Source organism: Oncorhynchus gorbuscha, linkage group LG21, assembly GCF_021184085.1.
Source record: "Oncorhynchus gorbuscha isolate QuinsamMale2020 ecotype Even-year linkage group LG21, OgorEven_v1.0, whole genome shotgun sequence".
Classification (NCBI taxonomy): domain Eukaryota; kingdom Metazoa; phylum Chordata; class Actinopteri; order Salmoniformes; family Salmonidae; genus Oncorhynchus; species Oncorhynchus gorbuscha.
Window position 1 is genome coordinate 56,104,243 of NC_060193.1, and position 22,267 is coordinate 56,126,509.

Sequence of the window (22,267 nt, forward strand, 5' to 3'; positions counted from 1 at the left end):
GGATTGCTTGCCGTTGTTGACAGATAGGTTGGATTTGAGCCGAAAGGGAGGACATCATTATGAAGAATCACTGAAGATCAATGCTTCACAAATTAAACAAGAAATGAATTGACTTTACTGTTAATCCACACAAATGTAGCTACACTAATATCTGAACAGAAAAACTATCAAATCACTACTAGTTTGTTGTTTATTATTGCTTTAATGTATTACCTACAACTAAATAAACATTATCACATTGAATTTGAGGAAACTACATAAACATATGCTCACATATTTACCCATCCTATTTTTTTCAGATTAGTGCAGATTAAGTGCCACTCACTGTCATTTATTGAACTAAACGGACAGGAGGGTAGACTGAATAAAAGAGACACAAAGCATAAAAAACAATGCAACAAAAAAAGGGTAATGCTAATCCCATGTTGAATGTAGATGTAACTTTAGACCAATGTCTACTGTCAGGAGCCAAACCAACCATCTGGGGGCCAACCTCTCTGTACTCCATTTAGTAACTTTAGTACCACTTGAAGTTGTTGGGGGAGCACAGCTCATAATTATGGTAACCATGTATTTGATACTTTTCCGCTCCAGCCATAACCACGAACCCGTCCTCCCCAATTAAGGTGCCTCCAACCTCCTGTGTTTTATTACTCAATTTACTCCATTGGGGCTCAATGATCAATTTCAATTTGTGGCTCATATTAGCCCCTAGTGGTAACATTCTGTACTGTCTCCAACTGAAGTTATGTGACTGCACTCACCTAGCATGAAATTTGTTTTGTTTACAGTTGGTGTTGCCAGGATATGTTCGCTGAATACCACTCCTCTCCTTAGACCCATTCTTGTCTGCAATGATTTAAACTGTTAGTCATCTAAACATGAGTGCCCAGGACTTAATAACATTCAATATTGGAGGTCAAACATTCACCACTACTCTGTTAACTCTCAGAAGACACCAAGACTCAAGAATAGCTAGGATCCTGGATGGCAAAGACGTAGATTTTAAAGTTATCAGTGGACAAGTTTTTGTAGATAGAGATGGAACTTTCTTTAAATACATCCTGGATTATATGAGGACAGGTCAAATCACCTTGCCAGCAGAATTCTCTGACTACAATGGCTTGGCTCAAGAAGCACAGTTCTATGGTTTGCATCCTTTGGCACTTTGGGTTGAGAGGAACAGCCATCGATCCAGAGTTGAGGTTCTAGAGTTGCGCTTCTCTGTCCAGGAAACTCACGGATTCTTCCAAATATTCTGCTCCAACAACAAAACTCTGGAGGCTTTGGCGAGAAGGATATCCATTTTTGTGGAACATCCAAATCTGAATGGGAATTTCCCACACCTGCCTCAGAACTCCAGCACACCTCATCCTGTACCAGTCCAGAGACCCTCTCACCACAACATGGTGTTCCACTGTGGGACTGACCAACTAGCCAGTGATGATTTCTCTGCCAGGTGAGGGGAAGATACACTCACCCTATTATACCCATCTCAGTGTCTCCCATTGGCCAATTCCTCAAGGGCTCCATATTGTATGATCAGTTTATTAGTCACATGCACAGAGTTGCAGATGTAATTGCAGGATACAGTGAAATTCTTAAGCTCAGAGCTCCAACAGTGCAGGTCAAAAAGAGAAGTGAATGAAACAATACAAATAATAATTAAAATATATACATATTTACAACTGTAACACTAATACATGTCCATTGGGGGGTGGGGGCAGGGTAAAGGTAGAATGTCCCTGAGGAATTGTCCATTGGGGGAGCAGCAGGGGGGAAGTGAGAAGTCCGGGACCATGGGGAGCAGGTAGCTGCCTAGTTTATAGGCATTCACCTGTGTAATGTTAGGGGAAACACTGGATCCTTAATAACTCTTGTATGTTTATTCAAAGAACTATATTATGCACAATTTTTAAAGACCAAACTTGCATTGTTTTACTCTTACAGGTTTGTAACTATTGAGCCGGATGACAGAAAGCTTTTCAACAGCACCAACGTCCTGGGCCTGCTGGTAGACACCCTTCTGAAGGATGGGTTTCGCCTGATCGACACAAGGACAGTTTCCCAAGAGGAGAAGACTGAATGCTACATGTTTGAAAGGAGCAGGAATACCCAGATCGTTGTACTGAGTGAAACCCCCAGGGCAGAACATCTCAGAAGACAGAACACACAGAGCCAGCTTGTTGAAGGAAAGAAAAAGTGAACTCAGTGTCAGGGTGCATCTCAAAAGTCTGAAATGGTTCCCTTTCCATGTCCAGTTCTGTCATATCAGTGGACTTCAGACTATTGAGATGGATCCATTCTCTGCGAGTCAGACTGGATTGACCAGCAGATGGCGACAAAGGATAATAATGTTGATGGCCATAATGTCAATATGCTTCACCTCACCATTAGTCTCAATTTATACAGTATATTTTATTTGACATCAATTTCCTGTGTCCTAAAGTATATTTCCAAAAGTACAATTCTCTAAATTGAAATAGAATTGAGAATGTATTTGATCAAGAACACAAATAAAACATGAAAAAAAACGTTGTTTTATTCAACCAGGTAGCCCATAGACTGATGTCAAACGGCAATGCTTTGCTTCAACAGCACCGTCAATACTGGAGGCTTCAGCAGTGGTGAACTCCAATATTTACGTGCTGCTACAGCAAGGCAGCCAGTCACAGAATGGCGGTCACAAGCCTCGGATGTCCAGGTTTCGCTCACGTTGTTACAAACATGCACGTAACACCACAGCCATCCTCTCTTGTACCCTGGCTGAACTCTCAAGCTCTTAGACACTTATCAAGCCCTTAGACACTTATCAAGCCCTTAGACACTTATCAAGCCCTTATCAAGCCCTTATCAAGCCCTTATCAAGCCCTTATCAAGCCCTTAGACACTTATCAAGCCCTTATCAAGCCCTTATCAAGCCCTTAGACACTTATCAAGCCCTTATCAAGCCCTTATCAAGCCCTTATCAAGCCCTTATCAAGCCCTTAGAACTCTCAAGCCCTTAGACACTTATCATAGGTCTGAGAGGATAGGATAGGTGTAAGCACAGGTTGGGCAACTCTGGTCCTGGAGGGCCATGGTGTATGCAGGCTTGTGCTCCGGCACACCTGATTTAATTGATTGTGGTCTTAAACCACAATTAGTTGAATCAGGTGTGTTAGAGCTGGGTTGTAACAAAAGCCTGCATACACCGTGGCCCTCCAGGACATAAGCTAGCAGGTGGAACTATTTGTGTATTGCTTTCACTCTTCCAATCCTTTTTTCCATGTTTCTCCAGGCGTTACTGCAACAGCACAGTACAGCCTGTATCCCTGTATTACCCACAAACCATTCTGTGCTGCTTCAGCACTGCAAGGCCTGACACATCTACACTAACACATTCACACATACCCATCAGCTGTGTATGAAGGATGGCTAGAGTTCTCCTCTATCTGAAACAAGACAAGAAAAGCCAATGAGGTTGGGATGGCATGGTCATGGAACAATAACAGCATGCTGTATCCTCTGCCATGAGGTATGGGCCTTTATGGCACAAGTGGTAGTATGCACAGGGTCAGTTGTAACACCTACAAATTGGAAACCACTTAGAAAGCTGTTATTCAATGTGCTAATACTTGGTTAATGTCTCTACATACCTGAGATGTTTTAGGAGTACCAGTCAATCTTTTTTTATTTATTGGTCAAAGTGTTTTGAGGCCTAACATGAATAGTCTTGATGCCTCCATTTTTTTAATGACCAGTGGAACATTCCCCATGTATCTAATCATATATAATTTATCCGTAAGAATAGATATTTTGATTAGTTGATGACAATAATGATTCTAGTATTTTTTTCAATAGACTCAGATTAGATTAAAATAAGTAATTGGGGGTCAAATGAAACACATTTTATAATTTGATATTTTATATGGTATTTAGACACATTCACATAATTATATAACATTTCACTTCTTTACATCAAGTTTCCCAGTACAACTAAGATAATACCTTTTTGAATGCTTATATTAATTTTGGACAATTCGTTTTTGGCCAATATGACATGCCCAAAAAATGTAATCAAAATATGTTTTGTCAACTTAGTGTATTTCCATCTAAATATCAGTTTCAAATCATAACATTTTTCAATTACCACTTATTTTTAAAATTGAAGAGTGTAACATTGAATCCTGCAGCCTGTTACATTTAACCCTGCTGACGGGGTATTTCACTTCAGCCACTCTCGTTGAACTGTAAACGTCTGTATGTCATAGAAACTTAGTTACAGTGTGTAATGGTTGCTGAGACGTGTGTTGTTTGTATAAAAATATTATTAATCTAACTCAAACAATCCTTTCAGAAATAAGTAAAAGGCAAAAGTGTTAATTTAGCACATTTAACAAAGCCCATGCATTGTTGCATTATATAATATATATTTTTTAATCATTTATATTTATTTCTATCACTTATTACATATTTTCGTAGGCTCTGGCAGTGATAAAACAGCAGTTGATGTGGAGAACTCCGCCGCAATTGAAACGGAAGTCCCGCCTTTTATTGGTTACAGTTGATGATGTAACCCGTTTTTAAATTGATCTAGTTGTTGATGCCTCAAAAGTTGTTTTTCTCCAGTGGCTGAGTCTACTGTCTGTTACACGAGGTCATTGTTATTGTAAACAGTCGACCCTCCACATCAAGCATTAGTATGTACCTGTTAATCAAATACAAATAAGGAAGTGTACAGGCTATACTATAATTGTAATTTATGAAATGTATTAATATTTTAAGGTAGGCTATTTCAAGTGTTGTATTTATTGAGGAACGCACACGGCAATCATAACAACAACTGCACACACCGATTTGACAAAAAAATGTTAGACAGACTGAGTGAGAATAACGGTCACAACAACTGTCACGCAACGACCTCACGAAAAGAATGTTACAGACCGACTGAGTGAGAGTAAAATGAGTAGACATCGTGCTACTTACCTGCGCGTATGACACCTGGAGACGGTAGCCTACAGCCAATGATCCCGTTTAGACTCTTCCCAATGTGCACAGGAAGCCGCGGATTGAAACAACATAATATCCCAGTGAGTTTAACCAGCCGGTCATCACGCTTCAAGGAAGTTCTATTCTTTTGTTACTACTGTAGTAGCCTATTTATAGGCTACCCCATAGCGCTAGTTTTGCGAGGGAGGCGGGGCGAAGGCATTTGAAGAAAATAGGGAGATCACTTGACCTCAGCCGACACAAGAGCTAATACACACGAACCAATAGATCAACGCATCCTCCATCGACTTTATATATAGACAGAGCGCGACCCCCCCCCCCCCCCCCCCATCTCTATAAAACCATAATCGGCGAGCCCTCTTCCAAAGACGTGCGCCTCGGGGAGAGAAGAAGAAGTCGCCTTTCGAAGTTCGGTTAAGTGATGACTATAGTTTTCAGCGGTGGTTTAAAGTACTTAAGTAAAAATACTTGAAAGTACTACTTAAGACGTTTTTTTCAGTATCTGTACTGCACTATTTATATTTATGGAAACTTTAACTTTTACTTCACTACATTCCTTAAGATAATAATGTACTTTTAACTCCATACATTTCCCTGACACCCAAAAGTATTCGTTACATTTTGACAAGAATGGTCAAGTTCACATAATTACCAAGAGAACATCCTTGGTCATCCCTACTGCCTCTGATCTGGCGGACTCACTAAACACACATGCGTAAATTATGACTGAGTGTTGGAGTGTGCCCCTGGCTATCCAATAAAAAAGGAAGATTGTGCCGTCTGGTTTGCTTAATATAAGGAAGTCGAAATTATTTATACTTGTACTTTTACTTTTGATACTTAATAAGTACATTTGAGCAATTCCATTTACTTTTGATACTAAAGTATATTTAACACCAAATACTTTTAGAATTTTCTCAAGTAGTATTTTACTGGGTGATATTCACTTTTACTTGAGTTATTTTCTATTAAGGTATCTAATTGAGTACTTTTTCCACCGCTGGTCGTCAGGAGCTGTCAGGCCTTTTCTTTAACTCTGTATTATGAACTATTTGGGGCGTAATTTTGCGTGGTTGGATAAACGGAGGCCCGACAGTGCGGAATTCTCGCGCGTCAACGCCAACTAACACTGGCTGCACTGCATTGCAATGATGATGGAAATATTCCATTCGTTGATAATGTTGTTTTAAAGTTGCTTCATACAATGAATTAGCAGTTGGAAGTGTTGTTGGTGGAATTGCCTTAATCTTTTACATTTTTACATTGTTGTCCACATCCTTCTCGTTTCATGTAGCACACATTTTCAATATCATAACTTTGTTTCTCGTTTTCTGTGATCAAAATTGTAAGAGCAAAATTGTGTATTTTGAAGGTGCATGTGTTTAGTCGTAAATTATATACATTTTCACGCTTAGTTTCATCCTTAGTGTGGTAATTTATTTGAAATGATTTATTTTACATTTTGATGTCACACTACTTAGGCTACATAACATGTAGTACATTTCTAGCTTGTTGTTCAATTAAAACATAATTTGTTTCATTACAGTTCCATTTTCAATTAATGTACACGCTATAGCTGTAGGCTGAAAGTCTTTCTGAAAGGAATATACACCAAATATAAACAATTAGTTTTCGAAAATATTTGCAGTCAGACATAGTAAGGCTACTCAACAAACGATCATCGACTCTGCTTGGAATAGTATTGTCGCGTGCTCACTGAAATAAGTTAGCCCAGTCTGATTATCGAAAAGAAAAATGTGTTGGAAAACAAAACTCTGAATTTGTCGTCTTCATTTGAATAGCAATGAGCTAATATTTGGAACGCATTATATAGTTTATAGTCTATGAACCCTTTTAATCCTTGAAATAATGTATGTAATGTATCGGAGGCCTGTGTAATGGAACATTGGTCTTACAAAGGTGTTTTTCATTTATCAAAATCTTCATTATAGGTCTATGGATAAAATACTGTAAAATATCATGCCTATTACTAAATCCCGCTTTAATCTGTGACGTCTTCGTGCAACCCGAAGATTGTATTCATGTTTAATATTATTTACTCTTACATGGAACGAATTTGAAACATAAATTCGTCCAGTTTTCTTACATTTGTCTTATACCTCACTTGCAACTACAGCTGAGTGATTGGTCTACATTGTTACCAAAGTACAGTAACAGCATGGCATAAAGACAAACTGTTGCATCACTTTCTCTGATGTGTCTGTATCGACAAAAGGCATCGGAGATGACAGACGTGTCTGCTATTGCAACAGAAGACCCACAGTATCTGCAAAAGGCCAACCTCAGAATCAGTTGATGTCCCATAAGTGAAAGAAAACATGACAGTGGATCCTATCAACAAACATAGCCTACATTCAATTGTGTTCAAATTTACCCAGTTTACAGGGACAACTGAAAGCCCATGTTTCAGTGGAATTGGTAGAGTGGGGATCCCCTGTATGAATAAAGTATATACTAAACAAAAATATAAACGCAACAAGCAACAATTTCTAAGATTTTACTGAGTTACAGTTCATAGAAGGAAAACAGTCAATTGAAGTAAATTCATTAGGTCCTAATCTATGGATTTCACATGACTGGGCAGGGGCGCAGCCATGGGTGGCCTCGGAGGGCTTAGACCCACCCACTGGGGAGCCAGGCCCAGCCAATCAGAACAAGTTTTTCCCCACAAACAGACAGAAATATTACTCAGCACCCCCATCCCCCTCCTCAGACAATCCCGCAAGTGAAGAAGCCGGATGTGGAGGTCCTGGGCTGGCGTGGTTACACGTGGTCAACGGTTGTGAAGCCGGTTGATTGTACTGCCAAATTCTCTAAAACAACGTTGGTAGAGAAATTAACATTAAATTCTCTGGCTACAGCTCTGGTTGACATTCCTGCAGTCAGCATGCCAATTGCACGCTCCCTCAAATCTCGAGACATCTGTGGCATTGTGTTGTGTGACAAAACCGCACATTTTAGAGTTGTCTTTTATTGTCCCCCGCACAAGGTGCACCTGTGTAATGATCATGCTGTTTAATCATTTTATTGATATGCCGCACCTGTCAGGTTAATGGATTATCTTTAGTAAAGGAGAAATGCTCACTAACAGTGATGTAAAAAAAATAAGCATATATATTTTATTTATTTTTTCTTTCTCTTTTTCTCCCCAATGTCGAGGTATCCAGGGATCTTTTATTTCAGCTCATGAAAAATGGGACCAACACTTTACATGTTTTGTTCAGTATTTTTGTTCAGTATAGATTAGTTAATGAAAACTAAAGAAGATAATGAAGCTCATTTCTGTATAAGCAATATCTACATGGCAACTGATGAGGTAAAAATGGTGGACTAAAGTCCATGGAGACAAGATAACACAGGAGCAAAAGGTGTCCTATATCCCCTGTGCACATCTCAACCCCTCTCTCTGTCTATCTTTATCTCTCTCTGTCTATCTTTATCTTTCTTCATGTCCCAACAGGTTAAATGTTTGTCTGCATTTCTGAGCAATCATTCCACGTGTGCTTGCTTCCTGACTATTTATAAAGGACTAGTTGCTACCCTCTTCGATTACACTAGTCCCCATCCCTTTCCATACTGAGACCTATCCTCTAGCCATAGGCCCCTTCCCATTTAGTGATTTCAGATATGAAGGGGCTGGATAGGTTTAAGCAATAAAGTAAGGATTTTATTACAGTCTTCCAAATGGACTTTGGTAACTTTTACCATGTTGCTTACAACTATCCACTTCCCTCAGATCTACAAACACCATAGGGTGGAACTACAGATGTAGGATCTTAATTTGAGCCAGAAAATAATCCTGCAGCATCAGGACATTTGAATTATTATGTGGATTATAATTAATATACATTTTTGTAGGGGTTGATACATTTTTTAGAAGGGAAAATCAAGACCGAAATGTAACAGTGGAAATGACAAACTTCAGAAGACTTTTTAAACCTCAAATACACCACAAGTTTTAAATCCCCCCTGCATTGCAGGAAAGTTCTCTTGCAACAGGCTGATCCAATTAAGATCCTACATCTGTAGTGAGAGAAGGTTCTAGAGATTCTTTTAGGACCGGGCTTAACAGTATCTGTGCAGTAGCAGTAGCCCAACCCGTCAATGCAACACAAGACAGGACACAGAATCCAGATCCAGGGTTGTGATCACCAGACACCACAGCATAAACAAATATGGCCGACAAATGCGATGTACAGAAATAAAGCCAGAACAAGTTGTCACCAGGTCTTAACTCTTTAAGTTTGGGGAATGGCCAGCAAGTGCAGTGTGGGGCTGTGAGAGGCGATATGGGGAATGGCCAGCAAGTGCAGTGTGGGGCTGTGAGAGGCGATATGGGGAATGGCCAGCAAGTGCAGTGTGGGGCTGTGAGAGGCGATATGGGGAATGGCCAGCAAGTGCAGTGTGGGGCTGTGAGAGGCGATATGGGGAATGGCCAGCAAGTGCAGTGTGGGGCTGTGAGAGGCGATATGGGGAATGGCCAGCAAGTGCAGTGTGGGGCTGTGAGAGGCGATATGGGGAATGGCCAGCAAGTGCAGTGTGGGGCTGTGAGAGGCGATATGGGGAATGGCCAGCAAGTGCAGTGTGGGGCTGTGAGAGGCGATATGGGGAATGGCCAGCAAGTGCAGTGTGGGGCTGTGAGAGGCGATATGGGGAATGGCCAGCAAGTGCAGTGTGGGGCTGTGAGAGGCGATATGGGGAATGGCCAGCAAGTGCAGTGTGGGGCTGTGAGAGGCGACATGGGGAATGGCCAGCAAGTGCAGTGTGGGGCTGTGAGAGGCGACATGGGGAATGGCCAGCAAGTGCAGTGTGGGGCTGTGAGAGGCGACATGGGGAATGGCCAGCCAGTGCAGTGTGGGGCTGTGAGAGGCGATATGGGGGGAATGGCCAGCCAGTGCAGTGTGGGGCTGACAAACACACTGGGACAGAAACGCACACACACGCATAGACAAAGAGAAGCACACACACACACACACACACACACACACACACACACACACACACACACACACACACACACACACACACACACACACACACACACACACACACACACACACACACACACACACACACACACACACACACACACACACACACACACACACACACACAGAAGTGAGGCGATATGGGGAATGGCCAGCAAGTGCAGTGTGGGGCTGTGAGAGGCGATATGGGGAATGGCCAGCAAGTGCAGTGTGTGGCTGTGAGAGGCGACATGGGGAATGGCCAGCAAGTGCAGTGTGTGGCTGTGAGAGGCAATATGGGGAATGGCCAGCAAGTGCAGTGTGTGGCTGTGAGAGGCGATATGGGGAATGGGCAGCAAGTGCAGTGTGTGGCTGTGAGAGGCGATATGGGGAATGGGCAGCAAGTGCAGTGTGGGGCTGTGAGAGGCGATATGGGGAATGGCCAGCAAGTGCAGTGTGTGGCTGTGAGAGGCGACATGGGGAATGGCCAGCAAGTGCAGTGTGTGGCTGTGAGAGGCAATATGGGGAATGGCCAGCAAGTGCAGTGTGTGGCTGTGAGAGGCGATATGGGGAATGGGCAGCAAGTGCAGTGTGTGGCTAGCAATGGTAGTGTACTCGACTAAAAATAAGGAACTACTACTGTTAATACACTACAACAAACGGACAACCCCCTCAGTGAAACTTGACTGATTCCCTTGTAGTCTATTCTAAATCCTCATCTAAATGAACCGTCTCTAGCTGTTTCATGTCCATTAGACGTTTCCCCTCAACAGGGCCAAAGTCATAAGCGACATAAGCGGTTGCTTAGGGCCCCCGGGGTCTCCACTTACTATTGAATATACTAAGAATACTAGAATACAGCAGGTGCAATTTCGAAATATAGTTGTGCATCAGCAGTTTTTCACTTGCTACTGTATGTCAGTCACTCCATTAGTCATGTCAGCTAACAATGATTTGAATGGTATCTGAACTTGTAGTAAGTCATGGCCGAATTCCGACCGGGGACACAGTGCACGTCCCCATGGGCCCTGACCTCCAGGAGGCCCCATTCATTTTGTTAGTCATTCTCACTCAGAAATCATGTTAGCGTGATAATTGTGGAATTGGAGGAAATTTGCTTTAAAACTGTAACCATTTCCTTCCACTCCATGGGAAATGGGTAGAATTGCATGAAATTTGTCATAAAAATGCTATGTTTTCTCTCTGCCCCATGGCAAATGGGTAGAATTGCAGGTAATCTGTTATAAAACTGCAACATTTTCTCTACACCCGTGGCAAAATGTGTAGAATTGCAAGAAATTAAATCTAAAACTTACCAAATCTCGCTTAGGGCCCGGCCCGCAAAAGGCTAGAGCCGGCCCTGCCCCTCAATAACTGAAGGTGAGACTGACAGACTGATGGCATCGGGGTGTTCTGTATCTGTATGAGGTCATCATGAAGCCTGGAGGCGGTTTGGGTTTTATGGATTTCTGCCCTGTCATGCTCCGTCCACTTCCATCTGACATGATCAAGATCTAATGAGAATGAATGTGATTCCTTCCATCTGACATGATCAAGACTTAATGAGAATGAATGTGATTCCTTCCATCTGACATGATCAAGACTTAATGAGAATGAATGTGATTCCTTCCATCTGACATGATCAAGACTTAATGAGAATGAATGTGATTCCTTCCATCTGACATGATCAAGACTTAATGAGAATGAATGTGATTCCTTCCATCTGACATGATCAAGACTTAATGAGAATGAATGTGATTCCTTCCATCTGACATGATCAAGACTTAATGAGAATGAATGTGATTCCTTCCATCTGACATGATCAAGACTTAATGAGAATGAATGTGATTCCTTCCATCTGACATGATCAAGATCTAATGAGAATTAATGTTATTGCTTCAAATCTGTAATAATCCAGATCTAATGAGAATGAATGTGATTCCTTCCATCTGACATGATCAAGACTTAATGAGAATGAATGTGATTCCTTCCATCTGACATGATCAAGACTTAATGAGAATGAATGTGATTCCTTCCATCTGACATGATCAAGACTTAATGAGAATGAATGTGATTCCTTCCATCTGACATGATCAAGATCTAATGAGAATTAATGTTATTGCTTCAAATCTGTAATAATCCAGATCTAATGAGAATGAATGTGATTCCTTCCATCTGACATGATCAAGACTTAATGAGAATGAATGTGATTCCTTCCATCTGACATGATCAAGACTTAATGAGAATGAATGTGATTCCTTCCATCTGACATGATCAAGATCTAATGAGAATTAATGTTATTGCTTCAAATCTGTAATAATCCAGATCTAATGAGAATGAATGTGATTCCTTCCTAAAAGTGTACACTAACTTTGTACTAGCCTTACTACCCTCCAGCTAGAGATAGGGAGAGAGATGAGAGAGAGAGATGGAAAGAGAGCTAGATGAAAGAGAGTGGTGGAATGAGAGAGATGGCGAGAGAGATGAGAAGAGAGAGAGATGGAAAGAGATGGAGAGAGAGATGGAGGGAGAGAGAGAGAGATGGAGGGAGAGAGAGAGAGATGGAAAGAGAGCTAGATGAAAGAGAGTGGTGGAATGAGAGAGATGGCGAGAGAGATGAGAAGAGAGAGAGATGGAAAGAGATGGAGAGAGAGATGGAGGGAGAGAGAGAGAGATGGAGGGAGAGAGCGAGTGAGAGAGATGAGAAGAGAGAGAGATGGAAAGAGATGGAGAGAGAGATGGAGGGAGAGAGAGAGAGATGGAGGGATGGAGGCCTTTGAATTGAATTGAGAGACAACCCAATTCTGGTATTTTTTGCACTAATTGGTCTTTTGACCAATCAAACCAGATATTTTCACATCAGCTCTTTTTCAGAGCTGCTCTGATTAGACAAAAGACCAATTAGTGAGAAAAACACATCTGAATTGGGTACCTTTGTGAACGGCGCCTTAGAGGAGTGATGGAAGAAGGGGAGAGAGACTTGATGGGTTGGGGTGTGCGGTTGATCAAATGACCATCTCTGGGTTATAAATCAAATCATTATTAAGTCTCTTTGGAGGGTACACAAGAAGCAGGCACGTCCTTTCTTTGACTGCTTCTGTGGGGTAAAGAGCAGATCCCAATCAGTCACATATTCCCACATGCCAAAGTCACCCTGCTAGAATGACATCATGGATGAAAACCCACTAGTCAATTCCCCACCCACGCATACATTTATATACACACACACACACACACACACACACACACACACACACACACACACACACACACACACACACACACACACACACACACACACACACACACACACACACACACACACACACACACACACACACACACCTATACGCTCTGTGTGCAGCAACCATGGCAGCCAACATCTAAGCCATGACATCACCCTTCCCACCCCAGGAGAGGAGAAGGTGACTCGTGACTTGTCTGTCAGTCGGTGACTCTCTTCCCAGGGATTTCACTCAGCTCGACTCGATAACGGTACCGATACTGCAAGGACGTTTCAACAACCCTCTATGTGGTTTACAGTGCTAACACTAAACTACCAAACCAGACCATGTTACAGGTCCAATCAGCTGTCAGGGCCTACCTAGACCCATATCAGACCAAGGGGGGAAATTCCCTCTGACCACCACCTACCGCCCACTGTCTAGCACCTCCACAGTCCTATGCTGCTGTGGGACATATTCTTGAGCCTACAGTTTTCCCACAATGGTGAGTCACTGCATGGCTCTCCCGCTATCACACAGGTGCTGTCTGGAACCATTCAAATGGACATAGACACAGTATACACACATCACATCACTCCATACAGGTGCAGGGTTTAGAGAATATCATTTGAAAAGAAAGGATCCTTTTTGTAATACTCCCAGAGTTGCAGTAAAGACTGGATCAGAGTCTAGAGGGTTGTCATTACCTATTAGTCAAATACATAGTGTACATAAAGACAACACACGTACACAGAACATTAACGTCATTTAGCAAACACTCTTAATAACCAGAGAGATTTACAGGAGCAATTAGGGTTAAGTGCCTTGCTCAAGGGCACATTGTTCGCCCTGTTGATGGCTCGGGGATTCAAACCAGCAATCTTTTGGTTACTGGCCCAACACTCTTAACCACTAGGCTACCTGCCAGGCTACATTGTCTTCAATTAGTCACAACTGGTAATAAATTAAATTCAGATTACAGACAATGACTCAATGGACTAATTCATTATTGAATGAATCATCTTGCACTTTATCTAGAACTCCTAGGAAACAATGGAGACATGCTAGAGTGGAACGAGTGGGATGGGGGTCCATACATCCTGGGACAACCTCTAAAGCCAGACTGCAGACTGCTCTAGACACCCACGCACCACATGGTGGGCCCTGACCCGAGCCCTGACTCCTGACTCAGCCGTCTAGGACCGTCTGAGACCCTGAGAACAGGATGTGTCACAAGCTTAGAGTTCTGTATGTGCCTGTGTAATGGAGTCCACCCATGAACGGCCGACCAGGTATTAGAACTCGCGTTCACAACTATATTTGATAGGGCTGTCGACTAACTTACTTTAATGCAGTATCTAGCTACAGTAGGAGTATGTAGTACTATAAAAAAAACCTGTCTAACTATAAAACATTTTCACAACTTGTAGCCTTTTAAGAACCACTATTTCTTAAGAGCAGTGATCTTCAATCCTGGTCCTGGGATCCACAGAGTCTAAACAAGGGCTATAGGGCTTGATGTCGAGTAAATTAGTTGAATCAGGTACTTCAGTGCTGGGCTAGCACAAAATACTGAGAACTACTTCCTTGATAAATAGCGCCATCTGGTAACAGCAGCTTGGATCCACCCTGTAGTGTGCTGGCATGCCCATGCTTCTCATCCATCCACATAGCCGTTTTAGTCACGCCTTGTATAAGGTCAGATCTAAACATATATCCACCAAATTGTGAAGTAACAACTTCATACAAAGATTCAATCAATGTTTATTATCCAATGAAACATACTAATACTTTGGAAAGGCCAACCCACCGTGGGCAGGTCTACAGTACACAACTGTTGGGATCTGGAATTCCTGGTAGGTTTTTCAAACTGACAGAAACTTCAGGCCTTTAAGGATTTGTATAAAACACTTTGCATAACACACATTTTTGTCCCAGTATCATTTCTTCTAACATTCCTTTTTACAATGTAGGCCTACATAGTTGCACCTCCAATAATTTTATATAAAATAAATTATTTTAAAAGTACATTCAAGTAAACAATAGGCTATCAACCCTGAGATTGGGTAAAGTGAGATATTAGCATTTCAGATTTCAGGGAAGCTCAGACATATCTCTTCAAGCGTGCATGATGTCTGAATGGCTACAGGATGGTTCATGTTGATGAGAGAAGACGCCTGACTGTCCACCATGGCTTTTAAACAGTCCTGCAGATCTCTAAGGTCCCAGGTCTTCTGACAGTCAGAGTCCCTCAATGCCATGTGCACACAGATGTTCCTCAGCTCTATGCTTACACCTAGGTGGAGAGAGTAGAGGCACAGATAAGATAGAACAATGAGACAGATATTTCACCGGATGTATAAATGTGAAGTATCAAGTTGGCGTTTCCACTCACTACCAAATATGGTGATGAGCGGAAACCCAGTGGCCGGCAGTGGGAGAAGATGGAGCGAGATGGATTTTCGCCGACGTTCTGCAAATTTTCTCATTGATGAAACCAAAGCTCCATACAGTTTCCAAAACTAAAGTCTGTAAAAAACAGAGTGGACTGAGTTTTGTAGACTTTACTCTTTGCCAAAGTTTTTAAAATGGTGTTGTTTAGGAGTGCAAGGGAAACTTGAGTTCTTGCACACGCGCATTTGACAGAGTAGGTGTTCCCTAAAGGAAATATGCAAATAAATGCTAGATTGAGCCAATAGGTTCTCACTAGGTCGTGCTTGGCTCTGTTCACCTCCTTGCTTGTTTTGCCCGCTATTATTTATTTGCTCCCATTGGAAACGACAGGCTCTGGTCTATCTTGCGTTAGTTATAAAACATATTTGGTAGAGGCGTCCGCATACATAGGTTCGGTTTGCTCCTAGCAGAACTCGGCTAGGCGAACATCTCTGCTCGCATACTCCCGAAGACCTTTGTTTGAAAAAGCGGCAATATTACTTTTGTTTGTCGCTCGTGTCATCATAGCAACAACATAGCCAGTACAGTTCCTCAAAATAGCTTAAATTAAATCAGATAAATCAAGAAATCTGTAAAAAATTGACATTTTTCTAGATGTCTAGACGTTTGGTGCAGTATTTCTCAAGTGAAAAAATGTGCATGAAAACTAGTCAGACGAGACTGATGGGCTCTTGCCACAGATGATTTGCTTACATCGCAGTTTAGGATAACTAAGGTGGACTAATCCACATAAATAGAAGCATTGTTTCCTCAAAATGATTTTGCCACTGAGCAAATTTCAATTTCCAGCTCGAGTTTACTGTCAAAACTGAGGCTGTACCCGCTTTAAGTTACAGTTTCAGACAGTGTTCAAGTAAGCTACTGTGGCTATTTGATCATAATATAGGCCTACCAGTGTGTCCTACCATCAAAAACAACTGAAAAAATGCATTCCATAACAGTTTAACTTGTCTGTTCTATCATTCAGCCTACGGTAGCAGCCAATGTGTTGTGTTCAATGTAGGCCAACATTCCATGAGACATTTGAAAAAATAAATCTGGGTTTGACATTAACCTGTTTATCCACTTGTCCTTCCGACAAAGAGGTGACTGAAAATGTTCTTGTTATTTGATGCAAGAAACCACTTCACAAAATAAAATGCATTATTATTGATATACCGTTATTGTCTTTAAGACAAAAAAAGCTCTAGATTTTCTTTCAAATATGTCTAGAAATGTACATGTTTTGTGCTCTTGTAGGAAGCAATCACTCCATTGCTGACTACAAATGATCTATAACTGGTCTTAATTTATGATTAGGCATAAGGTTAGGAATGTGGTTATGGTTAGGTTCAAAATCCCATTTCAAGAAGAGGAATTGTAAAATAGTGATGTTTAGAAACTCAAGAGCAGACAATGAATGTTGTTCATATACTCTGTTTGTTCTTTTTATATTTTACATTTTGAATTGCTTTACAATACAACAAATAAAGGTTAGGATAACGTACGTGTCAGGTTAGGATAATTAACGGTTAAAGTTAGGAAAAGGGTTAGCTACAATGCTACAGTTGTCAACAACTGTTGTCCCGACATAAAATAAACGCCCACAGACCAATGGCTAGCATCAATTGGTGTAACTTGATATCAAGACACACCTATATCAGAAAACGCCTCTGATTGCGGTCTGCAATTATACCCTTCACGAAAAAAAAAGACCAAAACGTCACAAAAACGTCTTCATAATATATCCGTGAACTGTTTCGACTGGGAAGCGTATGGTAAGCTTTTAGGTCGAGCCAACATGAGTCAGTCATAACAAATGAAGTGTTTTTTTTAAACATATACAGAATATGTTGATGTCCATATACCATACAATATTGTTTTCCCATTCATAATCATGTTTATTCTCATCTCTAGCCTATCAACCAAATAGAAAGATATCAAACATTTTTGTCAAATTATGAAAACCAGCAGATGCACACCATCACTCACCAAGAAATTAGAACTTCATATCAGGGATAAAACACTCACTTTAGGACGCCGAAATATCCTCAGATCCTGAAACGAACTATGACTGATTTCTTCGTCGAATGTGAGTATTTGGGTCGATTAGCTGCGTAATGACACTTTCACGCGCCTTTTCTGCTATTGTGCGGGCCGCTGCTGACGAATCTTGGTTGGTTGTCACTTGTTTTTCTAGTCCAAGTTTACTGGGCCTACTGATCGCTATTTGGTGAGAGCGCACATTCTGTAGCAACTTCAGTGCTTCTGTTTGGTGCTCCATGGGACAGTACTGCAACGTTGCTGTCTCCATTTGGGCCCCTCTCTGTGTCGCTGCCTGTAGCGCGATTGCACTTCGGTGCGCTTAAGTCACAAGAGTTTCCACCTCTCCCACTCACGCGTCAATTGTTGTGCTATCGCTGGTATTTGTGGTAATTAAATGTTAATGACAGCCACTTTCCCAACATACACACACACACCACATGACCTTTTTTTCCCAACTGTTAACTGTTTACTTTAGTCAGCGAAAAGGGCCACAGGGAGTTGGAAAATGAGGCATAAGACCTAAAGTAAACACGTCTAAGAACATCCCAACTGTACAAGGTTTAGGCTATATAACAACACCTCCTTATGCAGATTACAGTTACTGTGTACTCATGGCATCTGGAAATGCTGAGAGAAGAGAAAGATGACATTCCTTGCTGTTGTCTAGCAGACCCCAAACTATTAAAATAAATAAAAGTAACCTTTATTTAACTAGGCAAGCCAGTTAAGAACAAATTCTTATTTACAATGACACCTACCCCGGCTAAATCCGAACAATGCTGGGCCAACTGTGCACGGCCCTATGGGACTCCCAATCACGGCCGGATGTGATACAGCTTGGAATTGAACCAGGGACTGTAGTGACCTTTTGCACTGAGATGCAGTGCCTTAGACCGCTGTGCCACTCGGGAGCCCAAAACGACAGCATCTCTATTCAATAGATCCGTCTCTCTGCTATCTTTCTACTATCGAATACAAGCCTGGGGGGCATGTATTAGCTATGGCAGAGTTCTGGTGTTGACAGCAGCTGCACGTGAAGCTTGTCTTTTCTATAATGGCTGCCCCCACCCCATGGCAACCCCAGGTGTCCCCACCCTATGGCAAACCCAGGTGTCCCCACCCCATGCCAACCCCAGGTGTCCCCACCCCATGCCAACCCCAGGTGTCCCCACCCCATGCCAACCCCAGGTGTCCCCTAGAAGGTGGCAGTCACCACAACAACACAGAGCTCATCCAGGAGGCTCCCACAGATTGAATACACCTGTTTAGAATATCTAAACATAATTTTGTCAATGTGGTTACAATGTTGAATCAACGTGGAGACCATTGGATCATCAACAAAAATTTGAGATACGACTTATCACTTTTTGTCTACAGTATTTATAAAACTTCCCACTGGGCACACAGTGGTTTAATCAACGTTGTTTCCATGTCATTTCAATGAAATTACATTGAACCAGCATTGAATAGACATTGAATTGACTTCTGTGCCCAGTGGGTTAGTAAGCCTGTGTAGAAACATTGTTGATTCTTTGAAAACTGTCAGAACTAGCATGCCTTTGTGGAGTTCAACATTTCATTTCCTAAATGGTCTCAGATTTTCAAATGATGTGCTTCCAAATGGAGTCCTCATACTTAGAGCAGTTGGCAGAATCTTGACTTCACGTCGTTGAGGTGGCCCTTTTGAAAAGGTGTAGTGTCTCCCAGAAAAGGTGTGTCTTCGTTGGTGAGGTCACTGGAAGAAGAAGCAGATGCCATGTTTTGGCCATTCGTTTCTTCCTTTCTCACACTGTCTGGTTCTTCTGTGTCTAAATGGGACAAGAAAGACTCCTTTATCTGGCTGTATCATATGAATCTGAATATTTCATATCTTCTGATATGTAATGAAGGCTGTATAACTTGTCCAATAATAAACACATTTTGTTGTTTAATAACCTTTTTTTCCTCCCTACTAGCTAGCAATTCGAACAAACCCAAATTGCCTCATCTCTCTCACTCTCTCCCGCCCTCTGCTGGTTGTCTCTGTACACGCATGGCTCTCCTGTCCCTCTGGCCATGATGGTGTCCTCAGACACGCACAGGTTCTGCAGCAGGAAGTTGGTGGTCATCAGGCCTTTCCCCTTCACCTGGATCTCTCCTCTTTCTAGGATGTCAAAGCCCTTATCTTCCAGCGCACTGCAGATAGGTATAGTTAGAGAGAATCAGAACCATAAGAACTAAGTTCTTCGGCCAACTATATTGGCAAATCTGAATGGGAGCCATGTTGGCACTACCTGTATCAAATCAAATCAAATTTTATTTGTCACATACACATGGTTAGCAGATGTTAATGCGAGTGTAGCGAAATGCTTGTGCTTCTAGTTCCGACAATGCAGTATTAACCAACAAGTAATCTAACTAACAATTCCAAAACTACTGTCTTATACACAGTGTAAGGGGATAAAGAATATGTACATAAGGATATATGAATGAGTGATGGTACAGAGCAGCATAGGCAAGTATCCAGGCAGTATCGAGGCATCTTGTCCCCTACCACACCAGCCAGCACTGGACCTGTGTGCAGACCCACCCGAATCTGGTACACGCACGCCACACATAGACACACACACACACACACACCGCTACTTCAAATCACAATTCGATAGTTTCATTAAAGAACAGCTAGTTTGGGGCAGGGCAGTGGGGCAGACTGGCACACCTGGCTCTCATCCTCTCCAATGCCTCTGCCTGATGCTGTTACCAGACCAGAGGAATACACCAGAGATCTCACACTGAACCCCTGGAGACCACAGTGTCTGCTTGGTGTAGACTACTTTGCTCTTATTATTTAACCCTCTCGACCTCATTCTACTTTCATTCAATTATAAACATATAATACTTAAACACTGCGACTTGACTCTTGTTTTGAATCATGACAAATTTAAATAGAAAATAAACGTCTCAACCCTCCTATCAATCTCCTCATCCTCCTTGGTTACCTCCTTGATCTCTCTTTGGGGCCGGAAATCCCTCTTTGACCCTCGGCTCTGAGAGACCAGGAAGACCACATGTTCTTTCTTCCCTATGCGCTCGTTCTCCTCTGATTGGTTAAGGATGGTCATGCTCACTTCGCTGTCAAAGAAGTCTTTGGCCACCGCCTCAATGATGCCTGCACAGAGAGAAAAGAGATAACCTCCTTAGATTAAAGGTACACTTTAGGTATGGATGATTACCGTACCTGGCACAATGTGATATAGGCCTTTCCTGTCCGAGTAGTAATGAAGCAACATCCTCCCATCATCGTTCTTCTCCACACGGAACGAGGGAGCGTTCATCTCCTGGAAGAAGGATATTTATTGCATACATAATCTTTTTAAATTTTAAATTTGGGCTCTAATGGATTGAAATACATAATAGATTACCCATTGTAGAGGCCGTAAAGAGTAGGTCACCTGGTCGGAGAGAGCCAGGTAGCTGCTAAAGGGCATCCAGGATCCCCCCTAGCGTACGCAGCATGGTGTCGTACCCCGCCATCTTACAGAAGCTGAAGAAGTACTCCCCGAAAAGCTTCAGCACCACCTCAGAAGGCATGTCTGTGGCCACAACACCACCACATCATCATCATTGTCATCACTATATCATCACCAACTGTCAAACTAAATGGTGCCTATCTCTCACCTTAGTTTGGGATTGTGGACTGTCACGTAATTCTAACCCTGATACCGTGTCATGTCCACAGGCTCTGGGGTGACCCCTCAGGTACAGGACATCTGGAACACACTTGGGTCACCTGTGCCACACCTGGAGGGCCTCAGCAGGGATGTTGTTAACACCTGGCCTTACACACCCCCTCCCCCAAGGAGGTAGACACTCCTAACCACTGATATAAGGGTATCAAAAACACTGACATGTGTTTCTGGTTCAAGATGAAACACCGTTATAGAATTGTAAAGAGCGTAGAGACTGGTACTTACCCAGCATAGTACATGCCTCCTGCACAAGACGCAGAGTAATGACATCATCGTATATCTCATAAGTCATTAACGTGTCCTGGACCTCTGCCAGGGTCCTGAAGAGATAGAGAGAATTGGCATACTCATGTCCTGAATCCTTTCAAATTTACATCAACATTTACTTAGTACACAAAACACCAGACCTCAATGACCAGAAATCTCAATGACCAGATCTCAATGACCAGAGATTTCAGACAGGTATTTATGAATCCGTACTGCGAACACAAACAGCGAAGAAGAAGAGAGCGATATGAGATATCATAGTTGTCAAAAGCAAGAATGGGTTAGACTGACTAGAATGACTTGATGTTAAAATCAACAAACAGACATCTTGGTACTCACCATCTCTCTGGTATCTCTCTGTCCTCGTCCTCCTGGTTTGTACTCTCTATGTACAGAACCCCTAACTCCTCACTCACTCACGCACACACACGATGGAATTATTCTGCCACCATATGGTGAGAATTAGACATTGCAGGGCATCCAGTCCCATCTTCTTGTTGCATGAATCCTGTCTTCAATTTTTCCAATTATTGTATTTTTCGCAATGTGTATTCTTTCTCTTGGTAGTTGATTAATTCAGTGGAGGCTG

The 22,267-nt window shown here is 42.1% G+C and overlaps 1 protein-coding gene and 1 long non-coding RNA gene across 2 annotated transcripts; one reads left to right on the plus strand and one right to left on the minus strand.

The window, feature by feature from the left end:
- The first annotated feature begins 607 nt into the window (after positions 1 to 607).
- LOC124008169 (putative potassium channel regulatory protein) lies at positions 608 to 2,491 on the plus strand. The gene is made up of 2 exons (XM_046319239.1): positions 608 to 1,459; positions 1,951 to 2,491. The coding sequence occupies exons 1-2, from the start codon at positions 882 to 884 to the stop codon at positions 2,204 to 2,206; spliced, it is 834 nt and encodes a 277-aa protein (XP_046175195.1). The 5' UTR covers positions 608 to 881; the 3' UTR covers positions 2,207 to 2,491.
- Positions 2,492 to 19,009: 16,518 nt separating this feature from the next.
- On the minus strand, positions 19,010 to 22,114 carry LOC124007644. Its single transcript, XR_006833983.1, has 5 exons — positions 21,341 to 22,114; positions 21,085 to 21,255; positions 20,662 to 21,000; positions 19,657 to 19,858; positions 19,010 to 19,491 (listed from the first exon to the last, which is right to left on the minus strand). It is a non-coding gene; the product is annotated as an uncharacterized LOC124007644 (long non-coding RNA).
- Between the last annotated feature and the right edge of the window lie 153 nt (positions 22,115 to 22,267).

What these genes read in the sequence shown, in the direction of transcription:
- LOC124008169 (XM_046319239.1), top strand. Translation starts at nt 882, where the DNA reads ATGAGTGCCCAGGACTTAATAACATTCAATATTGGAGGTCAAACATTC. An exon ending in AGTGATGATTTCTCTGCCAG is followed by an intron (nt 1,460 to 1,950) that starts GTGAGGGGAAGA and finishes TTACTCTTACAG; the next exon opens with GTTTGTAACTATTGAGCCGG.